This window comes from Cheilinus undulatus, linkage group 17 (assembly GCF_018320785.1).
Source record: "Cheilinus undulatus linkage group 17, ASM1832078v1, whole genome shotgun sequence".
Classification (NCBI taxonomy): domain Eukaryota; kingdom Metazoa; phylum Chordata; class Actinopteri; order Labriformes; family Labridae; genus Cheilinus; species Cheilinus undulatus.
This window is the reverse complement of record NC_054881.1, coordinates 34,668,136-34,689,502: the sequence shown is the minus strand read 5'-3', so window position 1 is coordinate 34,689,502 and position 21,367 is coordinate 34,668,136. Positions and strand designations below refer to the sequence as shown.

At 39.5% G+C, this 21,367-nt stretch overlaps 1 protein-coding gene across 3 annotated transcripts in view; it reads right to left on the bottom strand.

Moving 5' to 3' along the window:
- The window catches only part of unc5c (unc-5 netrin receptor C), a 212,734-nt gene that overhangs the window by 53,895 nt on the left and 137,472 nt on the right, over positions 1 to 21,367 (bottom strand). For all 3 annotated transcript variants that reach the window (XM_041811639.1, XM_041811640.1, XM_041811641.1), the window contains exons 4-5: positions 17,130 to 17,273; positions 9,229 to 9,332 (exon numbers count right to left, since the gene is read on the bottom strand). In XM_041811639.1, coding sequence (XP_041667573.1) covers positions 9,229 to 9,332; positions 17,130 to 17,273 — 248 coding nt within the window. The remainder of the gene's footprint in view (positions 1 to 9,228; positions 9,333 to 17,129; positions 17,274 to 21,367) is intronic.

Sequence of the window (21,367 nt, the reverse complement as noted above, 5' to 3'; positions counted from 1 at the left end):
TTTTCTCTGGATGATGGAGTGCGAAGTAAAAAGCTTTGTGCTTTTTGGCTTTCTTCTCAGTGAAGCCAATGGACTTAATCACAGCAGCAGGGCCGCTTCCCTGCCGAGCATCAATGACTCGTTACCCATGATAACACGGCAGGACCCTGGCCTGGCTGCGGAGACGCCTGAATTAAAATCCCGCTTCCATGGAAACAGGCTCAGCAGCCCACGGTGCTGCGTCACCTCTGAACTCTTGTCTTTCTCTTAAGGCTGTGACAAGTGGAGATGGAGATGGAGGGCACAGTGGAAGAAAGGATGGAGGAACAATAAAGCTGCGTTCTTTCACAAAGGAGATTTAAGTCCACTTTTATGAGCCTGCAGAAAAAAGAGGCCACTGTTATTTCTGTAGAAGCTATTAAGAAGTTGATGAAAGAGTTTCATGGAGGTAGTCCAAGAGACGGATCTGTACCGAGTGGATAAAGAGTCCCAAAGACTCCAGCTTTAACTCTGTTACTCTACGAACAGAAAGAAAAATCACAACAGTGCCTTTAACAAGTATAACAGCATGGCATCAAGTATGATACAGCTTTTATACACTAGTACAAACAGCATATTATTTAACAGTAACGGCAAACTCAGTATAACAAAGAGTAAGAGAGCATCTCTTGCACAAAACATCCCAAAATCAAAAGAATCAATCTCAAGAAACATACCCACAGATGTGCTGATGTTCAGTACAACAGTACAGCATCAAGTGCAAAATTGCATTTATAGAACAGGGGAAGATAATTGAACAAACACAGTTTAACATGCGTTCAACAGGCATGTGGGAGCCTTCCTAGTCAAGTGGGAGAAAATTCTTTCCTCTGATGAGACTAAAATGGTGCTTTTTTCTCATCAGTTAAGATACTATGTTCTGCAGACACCAAACACTGCACATCACCACAAACACACCATCCACACTGTGAAGCATGGTGGTGGCAGCATCATGCAGTAGGGGTGCTTCTCAGCAGCCCTGGAAGGCTTGTAGAGGTAGAGGGTAAAATGAATGTGGCAAAATGTAGGAAAATCCTGGAGGACAATCTTATTCAGTCTGCAAGAGAGCTACGGCTTGGTAGAAGATTTATTTTGCAGCAAGACAGTTACCCAAAGCATACAGTGAAAGCTACACAGAAATGGTTTAGAGAGGTGAATGTTCTGGAGTGGCTCAGTCAAAGCCCAACAAGGTTATTATAGTTAACAAAAATAAACTAATCAAAACTAAAAAAAAAATAATTAAAACAAAAACATAAAAATCTATTTAGTTTGCCAAAACTAAATAAAAACTATCAAATTAAAGTCAAAATCTCCTTAGTTTAAATCTTTGACAGCAGCATAATGTAATATTACAAGGCCTGGGCAATCAATTAAAAATAGTTAAATGGCAACATGGCCTGCTGCAATTTTCAAATTGCAAGATGTGCAAATTTTTTTTGACCAGAAATTTGGTCAAAATACTGGTTTGAAACTATTTCTATGCAGCAGAGATGTTTTGAAGGACATACCATGCAATAATTCAGTGCCTATTTTTTTTTTTTTGTTTTGTTTTGTTTTTTGGAATAGTCTACAAAAAATCCTTCTTTCTTCATTTTTCTTATTAAATATAAAAATAACAAAAATCCTTCAATGCATTAATTCATATCTAATTTTCAATATAAGTCAAAATAATCACTTTTAAAGAATTGTTCAGCCCTTGTTTAGGAATTACAGAAAGTTAAGGAATAATCACATATCAAATTGCAATTGCAATTTTGGAAAAAAAGATCGCAAGTAGTTTATTTTCCAAAATCATTCAGCCCTAGTAAACACTGACTTGACAGGTGAATATTTACACAGTGACTTATTTAATATTATCTATTTGATTAAATTGGCATCCCTTTGTAGAGATCAGTTTTTACTCTGACAGTGAAGAGCTTTTTATATAAAAAGCCACATTATATCAACCATAATTGATTTATAAAACCAATAAAACGGTAAAATATCCACAAGGGTGAATATTTTTTATAGGCACTGTATGTATCCATGTACCAGTTGTGTAAGCTGTGAAAACAAATTTCTCCTATGGGTCTAAATCCATTGTGTTGTATAACAGCACAGAGTCAAGTGTGGTATTACTTTATCAACTACTTCTACAAGCACGTAAACATTAATGAGTAACACAGAAAAACATAAAGTAACAGAGCACAAAGCTAGAGCTGTACTGAGAAACAGCCCTCTGAGGTCTGTGATGTGACACAATACATATAAAAATCATGACGGATATTCCCCTACTACCATGACAATGGCTGGTCTTTACATGTTCTTGTCTTATCAACCAGAGCTGGACTGTTTGTGGTGTTAGAAATAATTAATCTATAGAAAATTATTCTCAACCGTGCTGATATTTAATACAACAGCACAACTTCAAGCACGATATTTGAACACTCCTACAAGTAGCATGCAAGTTTACATTAATAAGTAGGACAGCACAGCATTACAGACACTGAGCCCTCCTGCTAAATCTTTGCCTCTTCCCTACCGAAGCCTCTGCAGCTACATTTTTCTTCTGCTCTTGATTAAGCAGGTATCAAATATTCATGGCTACGGAGACGTGTAACAATGACTTTTAGGGAGCCTGGCGAGTGTCTAATGTATTCAGACCATACAAGATGTCCTGATGACTGAATCCTTGTGCTATTTCAGAAACCTCACTCAGTATTTCAGCACGCTGAGACCAAAGTTCCATTGGTAATAAGTACAGAGAGAGCCAAAATAAATGCCTGTTGCTTGTTTTCTTTGTGTGTGCACAGCAGAAAATCAATGTCTCAAGTCTGAATAACCTCTGAAATAGAAGAGCGGATACCTCTGACTCAACTCCAAGTGAGAAAACCTCAGACTTGTCTGATAGGAAATGTTTTATACTCTGTGATGAAAAGTTGCCGCATCATCAGATGAGAAATCCTGATTATTGTGCATAATTTTCAGTTTTCATGGCAACAGCCCCCGCAGAAAGTCAACAAAGGCTTTGAACGCTTAAATAGATTCACAGAATGTCATTAGGGTGGTAAATCATGGTGAAAACCAATAATGTTCTAGTCTGAAATGTGAGAAGACAATGAGGGAGGACATGCAGATTCCGAAAAACATCAAATAGTTCATTTCCACTTTGTAATCTGAGATCAAAACTGATTGTGACAGACTTACTTTGTTTTTTCAGTTCGTGGGTTTGGAAACTTTGATAATGTACAGTATGTGTGTGTGTGTGTGTGTGTGTGTAGGTGTGTGTGTGCGTGTGTGTGTGTGTGTGGGGGGGGTCTTTGGGAGCTAGCATTTAAAGACAGCTGCAAAAACTGATATCAGAGCTAAACTTATGTTAAATCAATCACGGCTTTGACGAGAAAAAAAAAAATCTCAAAGTGAACACAGATTTCTACAAAGTCATGCCAATTAAAACAAAATATGTAATGTAAAATAATTGGCCATATAAATATTCACCCCCTTGAAATGGGGATCACCTGAGTGTAGCAAATTTGTCTCAGTTGATTGTAGTATAAAGAAACCTGTGTCTGTAAGGTCCAGTCACTGGTTAATCAGTATTCCTTGCGACCATTACACCATCAAGACAAAAGAACACTACAAGCAACTCCAAGAAAAGGTTTTGAAAAGCAGAAGTCAGGGAATGGATACATAACAAATATCCAGGTCACTGAACATCCCCCAGAGGTCAGCTGAATCCATCATCAAGAAATAGGAAAAATATGTCACATGAGTAAATCTGCCTAGATTAGGCTGTCCTTAAACTGAATGAGCATGCAAGAAGGAGACTAGTGAGAGAGGCCACCAAGACACCTATGACTACTCTAAAGAGTTACAAGCTACTAGGTTCTTCACCAGCCAGTGGTACTTTTTGGCCATCAGACCAACATATGGCACATCACCACAAACACACCATCCTTACTGTTAAGCATGGTGGTGGCAGCATCTTGCTGCAGGGATGCTTCTCAGTAATCAGCCCTGGAAGGCCGTGTAAAAGTGGAGGATAAAATGAATGCAACCAAATGTAGGAAAATCCTGGAGGATTATTGTATTTAGTCTGCATCAAACTAAAGCTGAGGGGAAGATTTTTTTTCCAGCAAGACAGTTACCCAAAGCATATACAGTGAAAGCTACACAGAAATGGTTAAAAGACAACAAGGTGAATGTTTTGTTATTATAAGCGGTCTAGTGTGGGGCGTTTCATATTTAAAAGATCATAAAAGAGAACATTTTATGTGCCAGACTTAAGAACAGACCAGCCTCAGAAACAGATGCTAGACTGTACAGCTGTTTATATGGAAAAAATAATGTTGAGGTAAACATACACTGTATCCAAAACTAGGCCTCAGACATCAGCACACCACATTGCCAACATGTTCCCCCTCTTAAAGGGCACTGATCAGCTGTTATCTTTTCAGCTTTGGACTGAACCGACTTGATGGAACGGTGCAGTTTAAGCATTTAGTTTTGAATATTTAGTGGAAGAGGCATAGTGTGAGCTACCTTAGATATGATGTGGCTTTAAAAGACATGACCTGTACAATATGTCAGTGCCTGCTGCAGTGATATTCATGCAAAGGAGAAACAATACCTATGTAAACATAGAGTATAATAAATGCCACTAACTATGAAACTTGAAGATGGTGAAACTTCCCTGGACTTTGTTGAGGATAAGTTGGTTGGCTTCTGTAGGACTTTATTTCCTTGAAAGATAAGTCTTTTGTTGTGTTGTTTTCCCAGCCAGCTGGCGAGCACTAACTTCACCATTTATTCCACAGAAAACATGAATAGACTGTTTTGAGGGCAAAGCTGACTTGCTGATAGAACATTATCATGAACCTATGAATATGCCTATGTTATTTCAAGGATAGTCACATAGATGGTACAATAAGTGTCATGTCTACTACATAAATAACAGTTTTGGAGCCTTGGCACTGAGCGTTCATCACATACAGTCCCTGTGATTTAACAAAAGAGCTGTTAGAGTATGGAGTTTATGGCTCAGCCACAGCCTGCCACAGTCCTGCCAGCCTCTCCCTCACCAGGCAAAAGTCTGTAAAGGAACCATGGAGCGAGCTGACAGCCCACTGGAGGCCTGACAGCAACGTGCTAGATTCAGCCCTGAAAAACCTCAACAGCTTCCCCCTCAGCCTTCAGACTCTCCCATCCTTCTCTCGCTTTTTTCACTCTAAGAGTGGGTGATATATGACAGATCTTTCCTTCATAACGGCTGCTACATATTTCATATGTAACCACAGACTTAGCCCATCTGCTTTTTCCGAGGCTTTCTCTCTGGCGGGTTTTGTGTGAGAAAAGGCCTGACAAACACAGATGAAAGAGCAGCATTCAGTTTTGTCCCTTTTCCCACTGAGGCAGCTGTGTTTGAGTTTGGGGAAAAAAAAAGAGGAAAAACAACTTGCAGAGTAGAACTGTTGTCTTTTTTTTGGGCATGAGGTAAGCGTGTGTAATTAAAGATCCTGAAAAAGTTCCTTAGTCAACACACGAATCCTACCCTGCAGAAAAAGCTAACAGAAAAAAAAAAATCACAGTTTTTATTTCGTTTACAGAAAATATTCAACAAGAAGAGGCGGACTGTTGCAAAAGAAATGGAGTAGACATGACCTCTGGTCTCAGATGCTGACAGGCCTTTTGCCTGCATTCCCTCTAATCACCAGCAGGGGACGACTCTATTAAGTGCAAAAAGTAATCCAATTATATGGAACCAAATGAGAAACTTTTGGTACTTCTCACATGATCTATGATCTTAGAATACATTTTCCATACAAGTAAAAATCATTCATTTGAGTTTCTGGTAAAATAAAAAAAATTTCATTATGAGGAAAAATAGATCTTAACTCAATTAAAATAGTCTGTATATTTCAGGGCATGGTTACACCAGTTTGTTGTGGGGGGCCATGTGCAGCCACTCCATCGAAATACGGTCAGCTCTTTTTCCAATAAAACAAAGACGGCAACCAGCTGAAAAAAAAAAAAATCTAAAAATGGGTTTAAAAAAACAGCAGTAGGTGACATAACAATGGCTACATTCTTCCAAACAAAATTCCCAAAACTTATCAGGAATTACAAATAAATACTTCAAAATTATATTTATGAAAAAGTTGTGCTGCTGATTTTAGATTACAAGTTTTAAAAATGTAGGAAATCTGCTTAATTCTTGTCCTCCTGCCATTTCATTGGGTAAACAGCAAACTGCAAATAGTACAGAGACAATACTGTTGTTTTCTCTTTTTTTTTTTGCAGGCATAGGAATTATTAGACTGTGAATGATGACACTACTGTTAAAATACACTCACACACAGGAAATAAGAGTTAAACCTTAAAACACCTTTTAAAAAAAAATGAACTGTTCCAGTGTTGCAAGAAGCACATTAGCGAGCTGTATAGTGGATGCTTACATTAGCTTGTACACTAAAAGATAGCAAATCCTCTAAGTCACTATGAAAAATATTTTGTCCATTTAGGATGTAAAGTGTCTTTTGTTCCACACTCATTTTTTGAACTGATTTCAGTACAGCTGTAGTACAATGCATTTTGGTATTCTTCTCAGTGTGAATGCATTTGGCGCACTAACACTGAAAATATTCAGTATTTTTAACAAAAGTGTGTAATTTGGAACACACATTGAGTGTTTTTACTTTGAGACATTAAACAACAAGCTGGCTAGCTTCACTCCTTTACTGACGCTTTTTAGCCAACTGTAACCCTCTGAACTGTAAGCTATTTTTGAATCATTTTGTCTCACCTGGACTTCTTTTCTTAAAAAGCTTGTAAAACGTCAACTATGTGGTGCATTCCAAATCAAAACATCCTTTTTTTCAGGGGAACCTGGGCTTTAAGAATAAATGTGTCACACATGACACAATAATGACAAAGACTTTTTTGCACAAATTTGTTCTCCTATCTCTTTGGGACCAAAAGGTAAAAATAATCATTCTGGGACAAAAAGTCTGCAAAATACTCATATACTAACAAAAAAAAAAGTCCTCTATATTGGCTGTTTTCGAGCCATTTTTCAAAGCAGTTCCTGTCTGCTGTGACACAAAGGGCCACATCACAGTCTCTGTCCCTCTTTCTCTTTATGATGAGCTATTCAGGCCATCTCCTCCAGGATCTAGGTGAAAAGACATGAAGTGACGATGGAAAAGCCTGGCATTGGTTGTCACAGCCAATGTGGCAACCATTGTGGGAATACAATACAGTGGCTCATGCTAAGGTAGCGACAGAAACAATTTTAAAAAATCTAATGAAAAATTGATTAAAATAAGTTCCATGTTGGAGTTACTGATGTGGATTTAATCTTTAAAGACCCCAGAAAGTCACCCATGTTCCCGGCTTGCTAGAAAAGCCTTCATAAGGGCTACAAAGGCATGGATAGCGTCATTAGAATGGCACAATGGCCTGCTTCCAGAGGGGGAAAAGGAGGAGATACGATTTATGGTTTAAAAGTTGTTTCACTTTTTATAACCTGTCTCTTCTTGCAGAATACAACGTCAGTCTCAGAGGGTTAACCATTGTTTGTCAGCAAGCATGCAATTTCAAAGGCTAATTTGCTAGCTCACTGGCTACCTCCAGTTCCTACTTAAGGGTCAGAATAAACATCTAGAGGAATGTCAGGCCATTATTTAAGGCAGAACAACATATTGAAAACCATTTACCATTTTAGACAACAGTTATAATTCAGCTATTTTAGCTTATTCCAGAGTTAGCAAGGAAATGTATGAATGCTAATGTCTTGGGTTGTCTGTAATACAGACAATCAAAATAAATAACAGGAAATGCAGCCCAGTAGTTTTCCAGATTTTCACCCATCATTGCTTTATAGATCCCCAAAATTTAAGAAGCTGAGGAACGGAAACGTTTTTTTGGATTCCCGTTAGCTAACTTGTAACAAAATTGAAGAACAGTAAAATAGCTTAGCACCGTCAGTGAGGACATCACTGCAGCGTGAAAAAAGTGAGTACAAGACAACATCTTCATCTTTCATGTTACATCTTGAACAGAATAAATGTTGACACATCTCCTATTTACCCTTCTCTGCATCTGGGTTTCTGCAGTAGCTTCATATCTGAGAAAATATAGATGTGTCATGACTGGACTCCAGCGGAGTCTCGCTGCACTGAGCCTACTGAGGGCTGACAGAGAAATCTCACACAGACGGCTGAATCACAAACACTGTACAGCTGTTACACTGAAGCCTGGATTGTGTGCCGAGAGTCTGTCGAGAACCAGTCCCAAACTTTTTTGTCCATTTAGCCTGTCAGCACTTTCAGCGGGGATAAATGCTGTGCAGTTCCACTCACTTAACTCAGCTTTTCCAGGTCAATCACAAGCCTTTACACAGTTCAGTCCCTACACCCCAAACTAGAAAAGAAAAAAACACCAACCCCCCACCCCCACTGTCAAACTGCTCTTTCATCCTCTATTTATGTTCCTGCAATCTCAACTGAGCCTTTTCAAGCGCAGTTCTAACAGCATTCGACTGCAGGGCAGGGAGGAAGTGGAGCAGGGAGGAGATACTGGCTGAGTTGAGGTAACACAGGGACACAAGTGGGTTTGTTCTTTTTCCCTCCTGTATGTAATTACAAGTTTTTCCTCTTGTGACCAAATTGCAGTGACTGGCGGATGTTCAGGAAAAAATCCAAATAGTTTTAAAGAGCAGGCCGGGGTGGGAAAAATGTCCTTATCTGCACACTAGTCTGAATCAGGTTTGTTCAGTGCTGCAGCAGCTTTCAAAATTTAAAACAGTGGCATGTCCAACAATCGACAGTTGTCACTTCATAAAACAGACAAAGCAGAAATATGCAGGACATTCTAGACACCTCTATCATACACTCTTTCAAAAGAAGTAGGCTCCTCAACTCAAACTCCTCAATATAGGGAATCCAGCAGAATCCCCAAAAATGTATTTTGCTTGTTATCAGAGGAAAGTACTATAATAAATTGTGTGTTTGCATGACCTCTTAAGGGCTTCCATAGAAACCAACCTTTAAACATCCTCCAACATAAACCTCCTTTGAGACTGGTGGCTCTGCTAGGTTCTTTGAAAGAACCATTTTTACATCTTAAAACAACTCATGATCACTGAATTTCTTCTGGGAAATGCATATTGGATCTTATCTTGTTAAACAAACATGCTCATAATGTTAATAACCGGCTCAGGTAAGCTCTTACCTCTGCTGCTGGGATGCCTTCAGGTGGACGACACTGCAGCAACACTTCCTGTTCCAGCGACACTTCCTTTCCAAGAGGTTCCTGGTCGAACGTTTTTCTCAAGTCTGAAACAAACAGAGAGATAAACCTTTTTTATAACCAATATTCATTCATTTCTAATTTAACTGGTAGATTTCAGGGCTGTTTTCATTCATCAAAAGAAGGCAGAGCATCTCATCAATAACAATTATCTTTATGAAAACTAAATAGCAACAGCTATTCATGCTTTCTTTTTTTATCTGTTTCACCGTCAGCCCACGGATAAATCGACCGGAGCAGATGGAGGGAAGGGGATCACTCGCCCTTCAATGAAAAAGCAATATTTTGTGGCGTGGGAGCCCTGATGGAGCAGTACAGGGCAGGGATAGTGGAGCTGACAGGGCAGGATTACTGAGGGTGTCATGCTACACTGGAACCCTAAAGCCCATTAGACATATATCATCACCTGCTGCAGACACACAGGAGCGAGGGGGGCAGCAAACACAGCCGGAGAGGGGAGGAGGAGAGAACTTATAGGAGGGTTAACTCCACTGCTGAGAGACTTTGGAGCAACTCAAGCATCAAATCTACAATCAAACCTCTAAACTTCACTTACAATGTTTCCATAGACTTTGCAGTGTTCCTGCCAAGCACACACTTGCCCTTTTTATGCTGACACATCTAATCTAGAGCAGGAACCACATTCACCACAGCATGCTCTAGAATAACATGTTTTTCCAAATACAACAATTCGATGCAAATTTGAGTTTATTTTTCTATCTTTGCACTATGATGTATGAAGACGTGCACTCACACACTCCCTACTGCAGTTTGTCATCTAAAAACAGAAAGTATAGACTCTGAAGCATGCCAGGGTTTAACCAAGTCATCCCTGCTTACAAAGGCAATGGCAGTTAGTTATAAAATATCATGAATAGGCACGGTTATCAGTCGAACAGTTTCATCAATCATAACACAACTTACAGGTTGTTATGTAGCTTGAAATACATCGCTTACTTGCTGCACGATGGCTGCGGCTTTTATGAACACATCATACAGTGTCCATAGAAACAAACCAGGGGCTGACCACAGCTATGCAATGCAATCAGTGGAAAGGATATGGCAATTCTCCTTTATAGAATGCTGTTCACATATGGACTTCTTATGACACTGGGTGGATAAGGAATATAGTGTTATATGTCCAAAATAACTCTTTGGCTTTGTGTTTATGGTTTAAAGAGTGCATGTGTTGTTCCAGACTGTATGAAAGAATTTCAACTGCACAAAGTCAGTCTCCAGTTTATAATGGTTTCTAGCACCAAATATAAAACACCAAATCACAAACAATTGCAATCACAATGGTGATTATAATCAAAATTGCAACTAGATCAAAATTGTAATTTCAGCTGAAATTGCATGGGGATGCTGAGAGCTGAATTGTGGAAGAAGTGCTGAAAATAGCCAAAGCATCAAAATAGCTGAAAAAAGCATTAAAATAGCATCAAATAGCATCAAATGGCAAAAAAGTAGCTGAAAATGGCATTCAATAGCTCAAAAAGGATAAAAGTAGCTGAAAGTAGCCTAAAGAAGTTGAAAAAAGCCTAAAAATAGCTGAAAGTAGCCTTAGAATAACTGAACATAGCATAAAAATAGCTGATTTTGGCCCAAAAGTAGCTGAAAATTGCATTCAATGGCTGAAAAAGCATAGAAGTAGCTGAAAATAGCATGAAAATAGCTATATTTTCAAAAGTATAAAATTTAGAAATGAGAAAAGTCATAGCAGTCGAATGACGAAGAAACTGAATTTTTTAAACGTTTAAATGGTGTCAATATGACAAAATATGAAGGAGGAGTTAGCCGGCACGGAAGAAGAAGAATAAACAAAATGGCAGATGAGAATATTAATAGTGTGGATGCTCAGCATCCCCACTAATAAACATGATAAATGGATATCCCGTCATAATCCATCCATTAGCTACAATGCCTTCCTGTTTGGGGGTGACAGAGGGCTGGACCCAATCCCAGCTGTCATTGGATGAGAGGCAGAGTAAACCCTAGTTTGGTGCTCATTTTATCACATATAGATGTAAACAAAAAGCATGATCACATCACATCTACGGTCAATTCAGAGTCACCAATTATCCTAAAGAGCATGTCTTTGGACTGTGGGTGGAAACAGGATTGGAAATTAACTTTTTTGCCTACCTGCCACTTTGACTGGTGGATTAAAAAAAAACAACAACAACAACCAGCCACTCATATTTTACGAGCCACTTTGTTTTAACAAGCAACATAATGAGATGAGGTATAATATTCTAGCTACTGATTCAAGTGTATGTGATTTTGTGAAGGTGATAGAAATGATTAGATTAAAAGTTGAACAGCTGTCTAAAAAAATAATTGTTCTAAAATGTCTCCACAAATTTGCTTGTGTTTTTCCTTTTGATCAAGAGTCAGAAGTTTTGGGACACTTCTGTCACGTTCAAAAGTGTCTCTTCATCAGTGGAGACCATTTCTGCCATCATTCTTATACTGAGTTGTCGATCATTTCAAACAATTTGTTCAGTTTGTTGAATGTTTTCAGGAGTTTTTGATGTACAGATCATTTAATGTATGAAAAAATGCAATGTTCAAACGAATTGTTTTCCTTAGCAAAAACACGTGCACTTTAACTGGTAAATGAAAGACATCATTTATTGGAAACTTACAGCAGTTGTGCTTGAATACTCAACCTTTAAAAACAGTGTGACTGTGAACCATGTAGTTTTATCCTCCTAAGTACAGTCTCATTATTTAACAGCCATACCTCATGGTAGAGCAACTGGCTGGGATGTAACTTTAGTATAATGGCAGTTTTCTCAGAACTGGGCAAAATGTCTTTAAAACAAGACCAAAGAGTCAGACTGAAAGATTTTAATGACTGAAAAATATGTTTTGCTCTTATGCTGCTTTGGCATGAGTTTGTGATCTTTGTGTTGGCAGAAGGGGGGACTGAGTTGGGGGTTGAAAAACTGGCAGAAATGTGTTAAACTGAGCATTACAAATAATGAAATGTGGTTATGGGGCAAACATGGGCATAAAAAGTGGTTGAAAGTGGTTTATAGTGGCAATAATGGGTCAACTGAGGCAACATAAGGCAGAAAAAGGCAAAAATGTGTTAAAGTGGCAGAAAATTAGTAGGGAAAATTGATGAAAAGTGGCAAATAATAATGCAAAGTTGGGCAGGAAAAGTGGTTAAAAAGTGGCACACATAAATATCTCGACATAAGAACAAAATAAACTGTTTCACACATTTTTTGTAGCTTTTTTTTTTTAATATTTTGATTTCAACATAAATCTCACCAAATGACCATGTTTTTAGTTTGCATTTAGCTATTTTTATGCAGATATTTTCATAAAAATGGGTAAAATATACAATTTGAAATCATTTAAAAATTTTTTTTTCTTAAGTCATCTGGTGACCGCCTCTCAGTATCGTGTAGCCCCCAAGGGGGTCCGAAACCCACGTCAAGAACCACTTCTCGAAATTGTAATCACAATCCCTGGCGAACATAATCCTTATCATAATTGTAATTTTAACGGTAACCATAATAATGACCATACCAGTAATCACATTTTGTAGTCATAATTATAACTACTATGACAATGCTGATAACAATGGTTCTTGTACCTTAATATGGTAATCTCAATCTTAATCACAGCCTTAATGGTAAGAAAATCATAATTGTAATGAGAAAACTAATTCTGTTATATCAGTAGTACTTGCAATCATAATCTCCATCTCAGAATCTCAATCATAGTGGCAATCACAGCTGTTAGTGTTATTTTAACCACAATGGCAACTGTAATCTTAATTGTAATAGCAATCATGATTGTAATTGTAATCACACTCATCATCCTGATCACGTTTGTACCCGCTCTAAATGTCTCTGCGTTGGTGACCAACTCCAGCTATTTAGCCATCAGATTAAAACAGGTACACTTAAGAGAATCAGTGTCTTTGCCCAGTGTCTACAACAGAAGGAGATGTTTTACTTAGACATGTTTCACTTTCCAGCTAACAATACAGCCCCTCCAGGAGAAACTAGATCATGTTCCTATTACAGAATACATGATGAGGGTACACCCACAAGCCCCCAGAATACCTTCAGTACAGTCATTTAGAGGTTCATTCTTTATGTGGAAAAATGAACCTTAAAATAACAAATTCACTAAGAGCCGGTGTCCCCATTCAACCTGAGCGTGTGCGTGTCTTCAGGGGAGGATCTGCTAGAACTCCACAAATTTCTCCCTATTATAAAAAGCTGAATGGCCGAGTGTTGAGTTGAAAGCAATTTCCGTAAATGTCTAGTATGAAATTAAAAGTGGGACTGACTGGAGGGGGAGATTCTGGTACGCAGCTTTGTGGAGTTTGATCCAAGGACAAACACTTTTTCTTTAAATGGAGAGGAAAGGTAAAAAAATCACGTCTTTAAGTCAAAAAGGATGTTGTTTGAAGATGTTAGAGTCTTTTTACTGCTGCTCTGATGCCAGGACTATGATGTAAGTTCGGATCTACGTTCAAAATGTCTCCAAAGATAAAAGATGTTTTTTTTCGGTCTGACAGGTGAGGAGGAAAATCTGACACTCCTTCTCCAACACAGCGACAAACTTCATGATGTGAAGACTGTCAGATCAGGAAATTAAACTGGATTCTTTCATTTATTTTCTTTTTTAGTTTAACCTATATTGTAACAATGCTGTCATTATTTTACATATATTGTATTTCAACAGTTTCCATTACAAAAATTTGTAGAAAAAAAAAAGAATGTCAAACAAAAATATAAGAGCAAAATTATGTATATATATATATTTTTAAAGGTTTATTTTTGGGCATTTTGTGCCTTTGTTTGATGGGGAGGGGGGTGAAGGGGGTGAATGGGGTCGGGGTCGGGGTCGGGGTCGGGGGGGGGGGGGGCTCGGGCCAGATTCGAGCCCCAAAATTATGTATATTTATCCTGTTTTAATTATCCCAAATCCCTGCAGATTCCTATTAAAAACATATATATTATCATCCACAGACAGGATCAGATAAATGATATACATAATAAAGTATTTCTATGATCCCAGAGGCCAAAGACACAGAACGTTTTAAGAATTAGCAGTAGACATGTCAGTACACGACTTCTGTTGTTTTTGAAAAGAAAACAACTCACTGCTGTTCATTGTTCTTCTTTTAATAAAGAAATGTTGTCAAGTTCTGATAAAACTGGCGCTTTAGCAGCATCCGTGCTAATGTCTTCCGCCATAACTGCACCGGCCTCTTGTTGCTGCTTGCTTACGTCACGACCCCGCCGCGCCGAAAGTACTGCCCCTCATCACTGATTGGTCCTGTCACTTTCTAACCGGGCCCAAACTGTTCAGACGGGGAGCTTTGCAAGATGGATTTGCCAGTAAGAAACAAAGAAGTGGGCGTATCCATCTGCTTTGCAAGGTTACTGGTGGGTGTTATCCAGAATTTTTGTTCCGATTGCCTTCTGTTTTTTCGTTTCTGTTGCTAGGAAACCAACACATTTTTAAACCATTCTTCAAGCGTGAAACAAGACACCACAACTGACACCTTCTGAACGTACTACAGTAAAGAACATAAAAATTCCACAATAGCCTAGATAACTGTTTAACTACTTGCTATAGGCCTGTGTTTGTAAGCCTCAGTGAAATATTTATGCCTTTATTACTCATTCTTGTTGTAGAACTCAGCTACAGCTTGTTAAACTAAATTTAAACACCCACTGCCTGCATTGTTTCTTTTCATTATGATTTGCAAACCTTCGGCATAACTCTCCATGACACGCAGTAAGTAGCACGCCTGATTATTTTGCCCTGTGTATTTCACTGTGGCTTTAAATTATGCTTCTCCTCTCCTCGTTTCTCTTCATAACCCCTGAACATTGCACTGCGGGGCGCTGAAGGGTGTGGGAGCAGCTGAGTCGACATTCCTGTGGGAGTCGCACCATTCCCAACTCGGCAGACAAACTCTTCCAGCCCCGCTTGCCCTCAGAAACACACACATATGACTGCCATTACTTTAAGTGGGTATGTTTGGCTACTTTTCACGCTGAATTACACTAATGTTACACTTCAGGGCCGTTTTCTTCCTTGTTGAGTAAATCATTAGAGTCCAGAGGAAAATTAAAACATTCCTTTAAATTAGGATTGGCCAATCAAGTTTGAGTCATTTGGTCACAGGTAATAAAATGTAGGACTTTTTAAGCTACTTCAGCACTTTAACTACACACAAGCAACAATAATATCATTTTCCAGTAAATTCTACCCTCTGACAACCTTTTGAAAGGCAATTCAGCTGTTTTGATTCATTTATTTAATTTGCTTCTGTGCACAATCTTTTACTGCCCGTCTTTTTGGCAAGCAAGCGGCACTCCTTCAAAATAAAAGCCAATCAAAGCAGTTCTGCTAAGGTCACAAGAAGAACAGGCAATCACAGGGAATGTTTGCTTGCCTCTATACAACTCCGACAAGACTTTCAGCCTTTTATTCCACGTCTGGAAGCCACTTCTTCTTCACAACAACCCTTTTTACTCACAAGCTCTGGCTCTAAATCATCGACTAAACAAACTGTGTGTGTTTAGACGATGGGAGGGTAGCAGGAAAAAAACAAGCCCAGTTTTCCATTAGCCTAACGGGATCTAGAGCCTGTAGAAAGAGAGAGAGAAAGCCCTGCAGAGGAGCTAATTCATTCAGCAGAAGCTAATGGGAAGGGGAAGAGGGGGTCCATTGTGATTTGAGGGATGGGTTCGTGCTAGAAAGCTGCTCATCATGGGCGATTATGGGAGGTGGAGCAGCGGGATTGGGGGCTCGGCGGGAGACTGAGAGGCATGATTCTGATTCATCGGACTGGTGTAAGAGAAGATGTAATGAGACGAGCTAGTGGTGTTTGATATCCTCAAAGAGGAGCAGAGCAGAGAACAGAAGGAAGCTGTTAAAAAGAGATGGAGGCAGAGACAGAAACTGGAACGAGGTGAAATAAAAATGGAGAGGGACAGGTATACGGCTGCTAAGTGCTTTTAAAGTGAGTAGATCAGTTGGAATAGCCTCTGTGCACTGCTGTTATACAGTGGGGATGAAATTATTCCGACAGTGGCACTGAGCCGCAAACATGAAGTGAAAGTGATATCCCTTTTTACAGCCATATCCAGCAGTGCCAACAATATATTTGATGCAAGTGGGTGTCTTTCCTTTGTCTGTTTGCCACAAGTCAAAGCAGAAATAATCAAGAATGGCTGGGAAATGTCACTCACGGTGCTTTAAAATGACTGTCAGGAGTTGAAAGTGCAATGTTACTATAAAAGAAGTCCCTTCAGGTGCAATTTTGACAACAAGTGTTGCGTTATGTAATGCGCAAAAGCCTTGATGTCACAACTATACCGTTACTTTCCTCATCATTTCCTTTGGGGTTTCATTATTTTGTCGTGGTTTTGATTGGCACATCCTTTTGGGAACAGTTTAAAATGAGCAGAAACTTTAGAAGCAGTAGAATGTTTCTCATTACTTGGAAACTGGCGTGTTGTGCTTTTCAGTAGGCGGACAAACACAGAGGCAGCGAACAAATGAGGACCACCTACAGGAAAAAACGAGGGAACGCTGGCATAAACATGCCGCAGCCTCTCTAGTGTGTATACACTTATGCATCTCCAGGTTTATTCTCATTCTGCAAGAACGAGTTCAAAGGGACACTCGAGTCCCACGTTAGCAAACCCTTTTCCTCGAGAATCCATAAATCTGTCATGACAAACAAGTCGGCCCTGGAGACGCAGTTGGGATTTTGTTTAGAGAGGAAGATTGGAGAGGAGATGAAGCGAGAGTTTAAGGGAGGAGGTACTCACAGGCGATGCGGACGTGAGCTTTGCGGCTCTTGGTGGTCCCAGCAGAGCTCCAGGCCACACATTGACACCAGAAATCCTCAGGGCCGAACAGCTCCTCCACCTGCTGGCGTGTGATCTCTATGCTGGCCTCCCGCACCACCAGACCTGGAGGAAAGAAAGTGCGAGAGGAAGTGCATTAGAAATATGAAAAGAGAAGAGAGAAAACGACAGCATGGTCTCACCTGGTACACATCAATAATGTTAGAAAAAAATCCATACAATTTACATCAGTCACATCCCATTCTTCAGCACTGTGTATTTCTGTGTCTTAGCCTGGCACCATTTCTGCATCCAAAGCGTTGAGCTGTTTGGGCCTGAGCCCTGTGGGGGAGGATTCTCAGCGTCATGGCTAACACAATCCTGTTTGCTAACTCCTCTGATTACTGCTCATCTGGGTGCCAGGACCCAAACAAACAAATCGTCCCCAAAACAAATGCCTCTACCCACAGCTGCCCCTCGAGAGCAGATTACGCTGCTCCTACAATGTGTGTGCGTGCCCAGCACATGTGTATGTATGAGAGGTTAGCAATCGGGTGCATGCATATATGTATGGATTATAGGATGCAGAGGCATTCATTGAAGATAGAGATTCCTCCAATGCAATTTTATGCCTTTGTCCGCTTCAATACATCATTTTTTTAGATTAAAGGGTATATTTCTTAGGACAATGGTCTAATCATGAGACGAAATTACAGCACGAATTGCATAAATCAGGCATTTTTAGGTAATTACCTCTTCCATTGAGCTCTCGAGTAGAAAAAGAATATAGTAGGAAATGTAAAAGTCGCTTTATAATGTATATCTTAGGCCAGTTCTGATAGTTCCAGGTGAACAAAATTATATTTCATGCAATTATATTTAAAATGGGCCAAAAAGACACAATAGATGTGTCATATTAAGGGCCTGCATTCAGAGGGACATTTAAAGGCTGATTATGCATTACCGCGGCCAAAAAAAGCACCATCAGTTGCATCTGTATGTCCTACATGGACCAAAATATCACAAGGTTCATAGCGCTCCAAATAAAAGGAGCTGGCAGATGCTGAAGCGACTAAGGAAGGCAGTTTGAAACATATGCATTCACTGCCTTGGATGTTTTACTCCTTTATTGATCTTATAAATCAACCATGGTCAATAAAATTTGGCTACTCTGACATAACAAATTTACATAAAAACCCTCTTTAATGCAAAATGAAAACAAATTTCCACAAAGTAATGTCATTTCAATAAAATTATATATCACATTAAATCAGTCACTGTCTAAATATTCACCCCTTCAAGTCAGTATTTATTAGATGCACCTTTGGCTGCAATCACAGCACTGAGTCTGTGTGGATAGGTCTCAATCAGGCTTACACATCTAGACACAGCAATTTTACTTCATTCTGAACAACCCTTTTCAAGTCCAGCCACAAATTGTCTATTGGGTCTGGGCTTTGACTAGGCCACTCCAAAACATTCACCTTGTTGTCTTTAGACCTTTTCTGTGTAGGTTTCTCTGTGTGCTTTGGGTCATTGTGTTGCTGGAAAATAAACCGCCTAAGCCATACTTCTCTTGCAGATTGAATATGATTTTCCTACAGGATTTTCCTATATTTTGCCACATTCATTTATCCTCTACCTTTACAATCCTTCCAAGGCCATCTTCCAAGAAGCATCCCCACAGTATGATGCTGCCACCACAGTGCTTTACAGTGGGGAAGATGTGTTTGTGGTGATGTGGAGTGTGGAGTGGTTTCCTGTCTGATGGCCAAAAAGCACAATTTTGGTCTCATCAGACCAAAAAACTTTCTCTCACATGCCTTTTAGCGACCTCTTGTCAAAATTCCATGAGTTTTCTTCAACAGTGGCTTTCTCTTTGCTACTCCCCCATTAAGCTTTGAATGGTAAAGAACACAAGCAAGACTTGTTGTATGCAGAGTCTCTCTCATCAGTGGTCATAGAAGTCTTGGTCAGTGGCGTGCACAGACTTTTTCAAGGGCAGGGGCAAAAAGAAAAAAGGGCACATACAACGCGTTCTCGCCACTGAAGAAGGCACTAAGTTTGGCGTGTTTTCAAGGGCACTTTAGACATGTTTATATGTTATACAAATGGCATATAATTTAGCCTTAAAACAGACTAACTAGACAGACTACTCAAGTTAGTTTGTAGATAGGATCAGCATCTACAAGAACTGTGTAGATTCAACGTTGGACTGTGAAGATCTCACGGAAATAAATAAATAAATCCCTAGGGGTCTGGGGGTCTTCCCCCATAACATTTTCAATTAAGCAGATGCCATTTCCTGTATTCTAGTGTATTTTAACACCATATTAACACCAGATAATCCAAACTGGTTCTGTGAGACATAGTTCTGGCTCAATTTAGATAAAAAAAGGCCCAACATAAAAGTCATTGAACCAGTAATGTTTCATAGTATTTCTTGGTCCTAATGGTCTTCTGGAGTTTAGTGTGGTTTTTTCACCCAAGAGGGCAGTTCAGTGTGTTTTAGCTCCCAAGAGGGCACATTAGCACACGTTTTGGCTCCCAAGAGGGCACTTTAGCACACATTTTGGCTCCCTAGAGGGCACTTTAGTGTGTTTTTGCTCCAAAGAGGGCACTTTAGCACATGTTTTGGCTCCCAAGAGGGCACTTAAGCATGTTTTGGATTCCCAAGAGGGCACTTTAGCGTGTTTTGGCTCCCAAGAAGGCACTTGAACGTGTGCTTTGACTCCCAAGAGGGCACTTTAGTGTGCGTTTTTCAGCAATTGGGCCACTGTGATCAGCAATTGGCCCCCCGCACACCACTGGTCTTGGTGGCCTCTCTCACTCATCTCCCTCTTTTGTGGTCACTCAGTTTGTGAGGACGGCCTGTTCTAGGCAGAATTACACGTGCTATATTCCTTCCATATTCTTTCTTGATGGATCTATCTGAACTTCGGGGATGTTCAGTGCCTGACTCATGCTTTTCAATAACCTTTTCTCTGAGTTGCTTGGAGTGTTCTTTTGTCTTCATGACGTAATGGTAGCCAGAAATACTGCTAAAATCAGTGACAGGACCTTCCAAGCACAGATTTTTTATACTACAGTCACCTTAGACACTTTCACTACACTCAGTTGATCCCCATTTTACTGAGAGACTACTAGCACCAGTTGGCTGGACCTCTGTTGAAGTAGGTCGTCACTTTAAAGAGGGTGAATAATTACATTTTTATTGAATTGACATCACTGTAGATATATGTTTTCACCTTGACATTAAAGATTTTTTTGTAAAATTTTGTAAAAAGCTAAATTATATTGACCATGATTAGTGACAGTGACAGGTTGCTTAGTGACAGGGGCAGTGCTGTTCAAGCTTTTTACAAAGGCTGGGCCATTCAAAGGACGCTACCCCTGAAATGAGGCAGAGCTGACAGTTCTATAACACATGTGCAACATATCTACATATTACACTGAACATTCATGTTCCCTCCTCATCCCCAAAGTTCTGCACTGTTGCGTTCAAATTTGGTCTTTTGTGAGGCCCACTGTCATTTCTCCGTGAAACCATCAAACTCATATATCCTAACAGCTATAATGCAAATGCGGACTGTAACATTCAAATGGCTCCCATTCTACTTAACAGCTTTTTGTGAGCCAAGGAAATATTCTCTAAACCATTACAACAGCATCAACAGCCTGAAGCATCACCACCAGGAATGTTGCATTCACAGTTTATGTTGTTTTGTCTACAGGTTCAGATCCTGTCATTGAAACCACTATGTGTCAGAACTGGCAGCTTTTTCCTCTGCTCTTTTATTTCCCAGTTTTGGTGACAACTTGCTTTGTAGCTGCTTTTCATTGTCGGCTGACAGAATGTCATAAACTGGAAGTGTTTTGTCGTAACACTAATTTATCAAGTTCAAAGTTTTTGGAGGTTAAAACTATTCTCGTTGTTTAAGTCTGCCAGTAATACTGACCAAATGTTTCAAGGTTTGACATTTCATTTCCACAACACAGTCAAAATGTGTGCTAAAAAATGAGCCATTGTCAATTGACTTTGAACAATGACTTTTATGAGGAATGTCTACATCTTCTTATTGCTTCACCACATCCCAAAACTCTGAATTTAGTGGCAGCTACATCATTGCCATTTTAAAAAGAAAGCAGAGGGTAATGACTCTAGACTTAACACAAATTTAAAGGTATACTACATGGGAAAGACTTTAATTTAGTGGGCC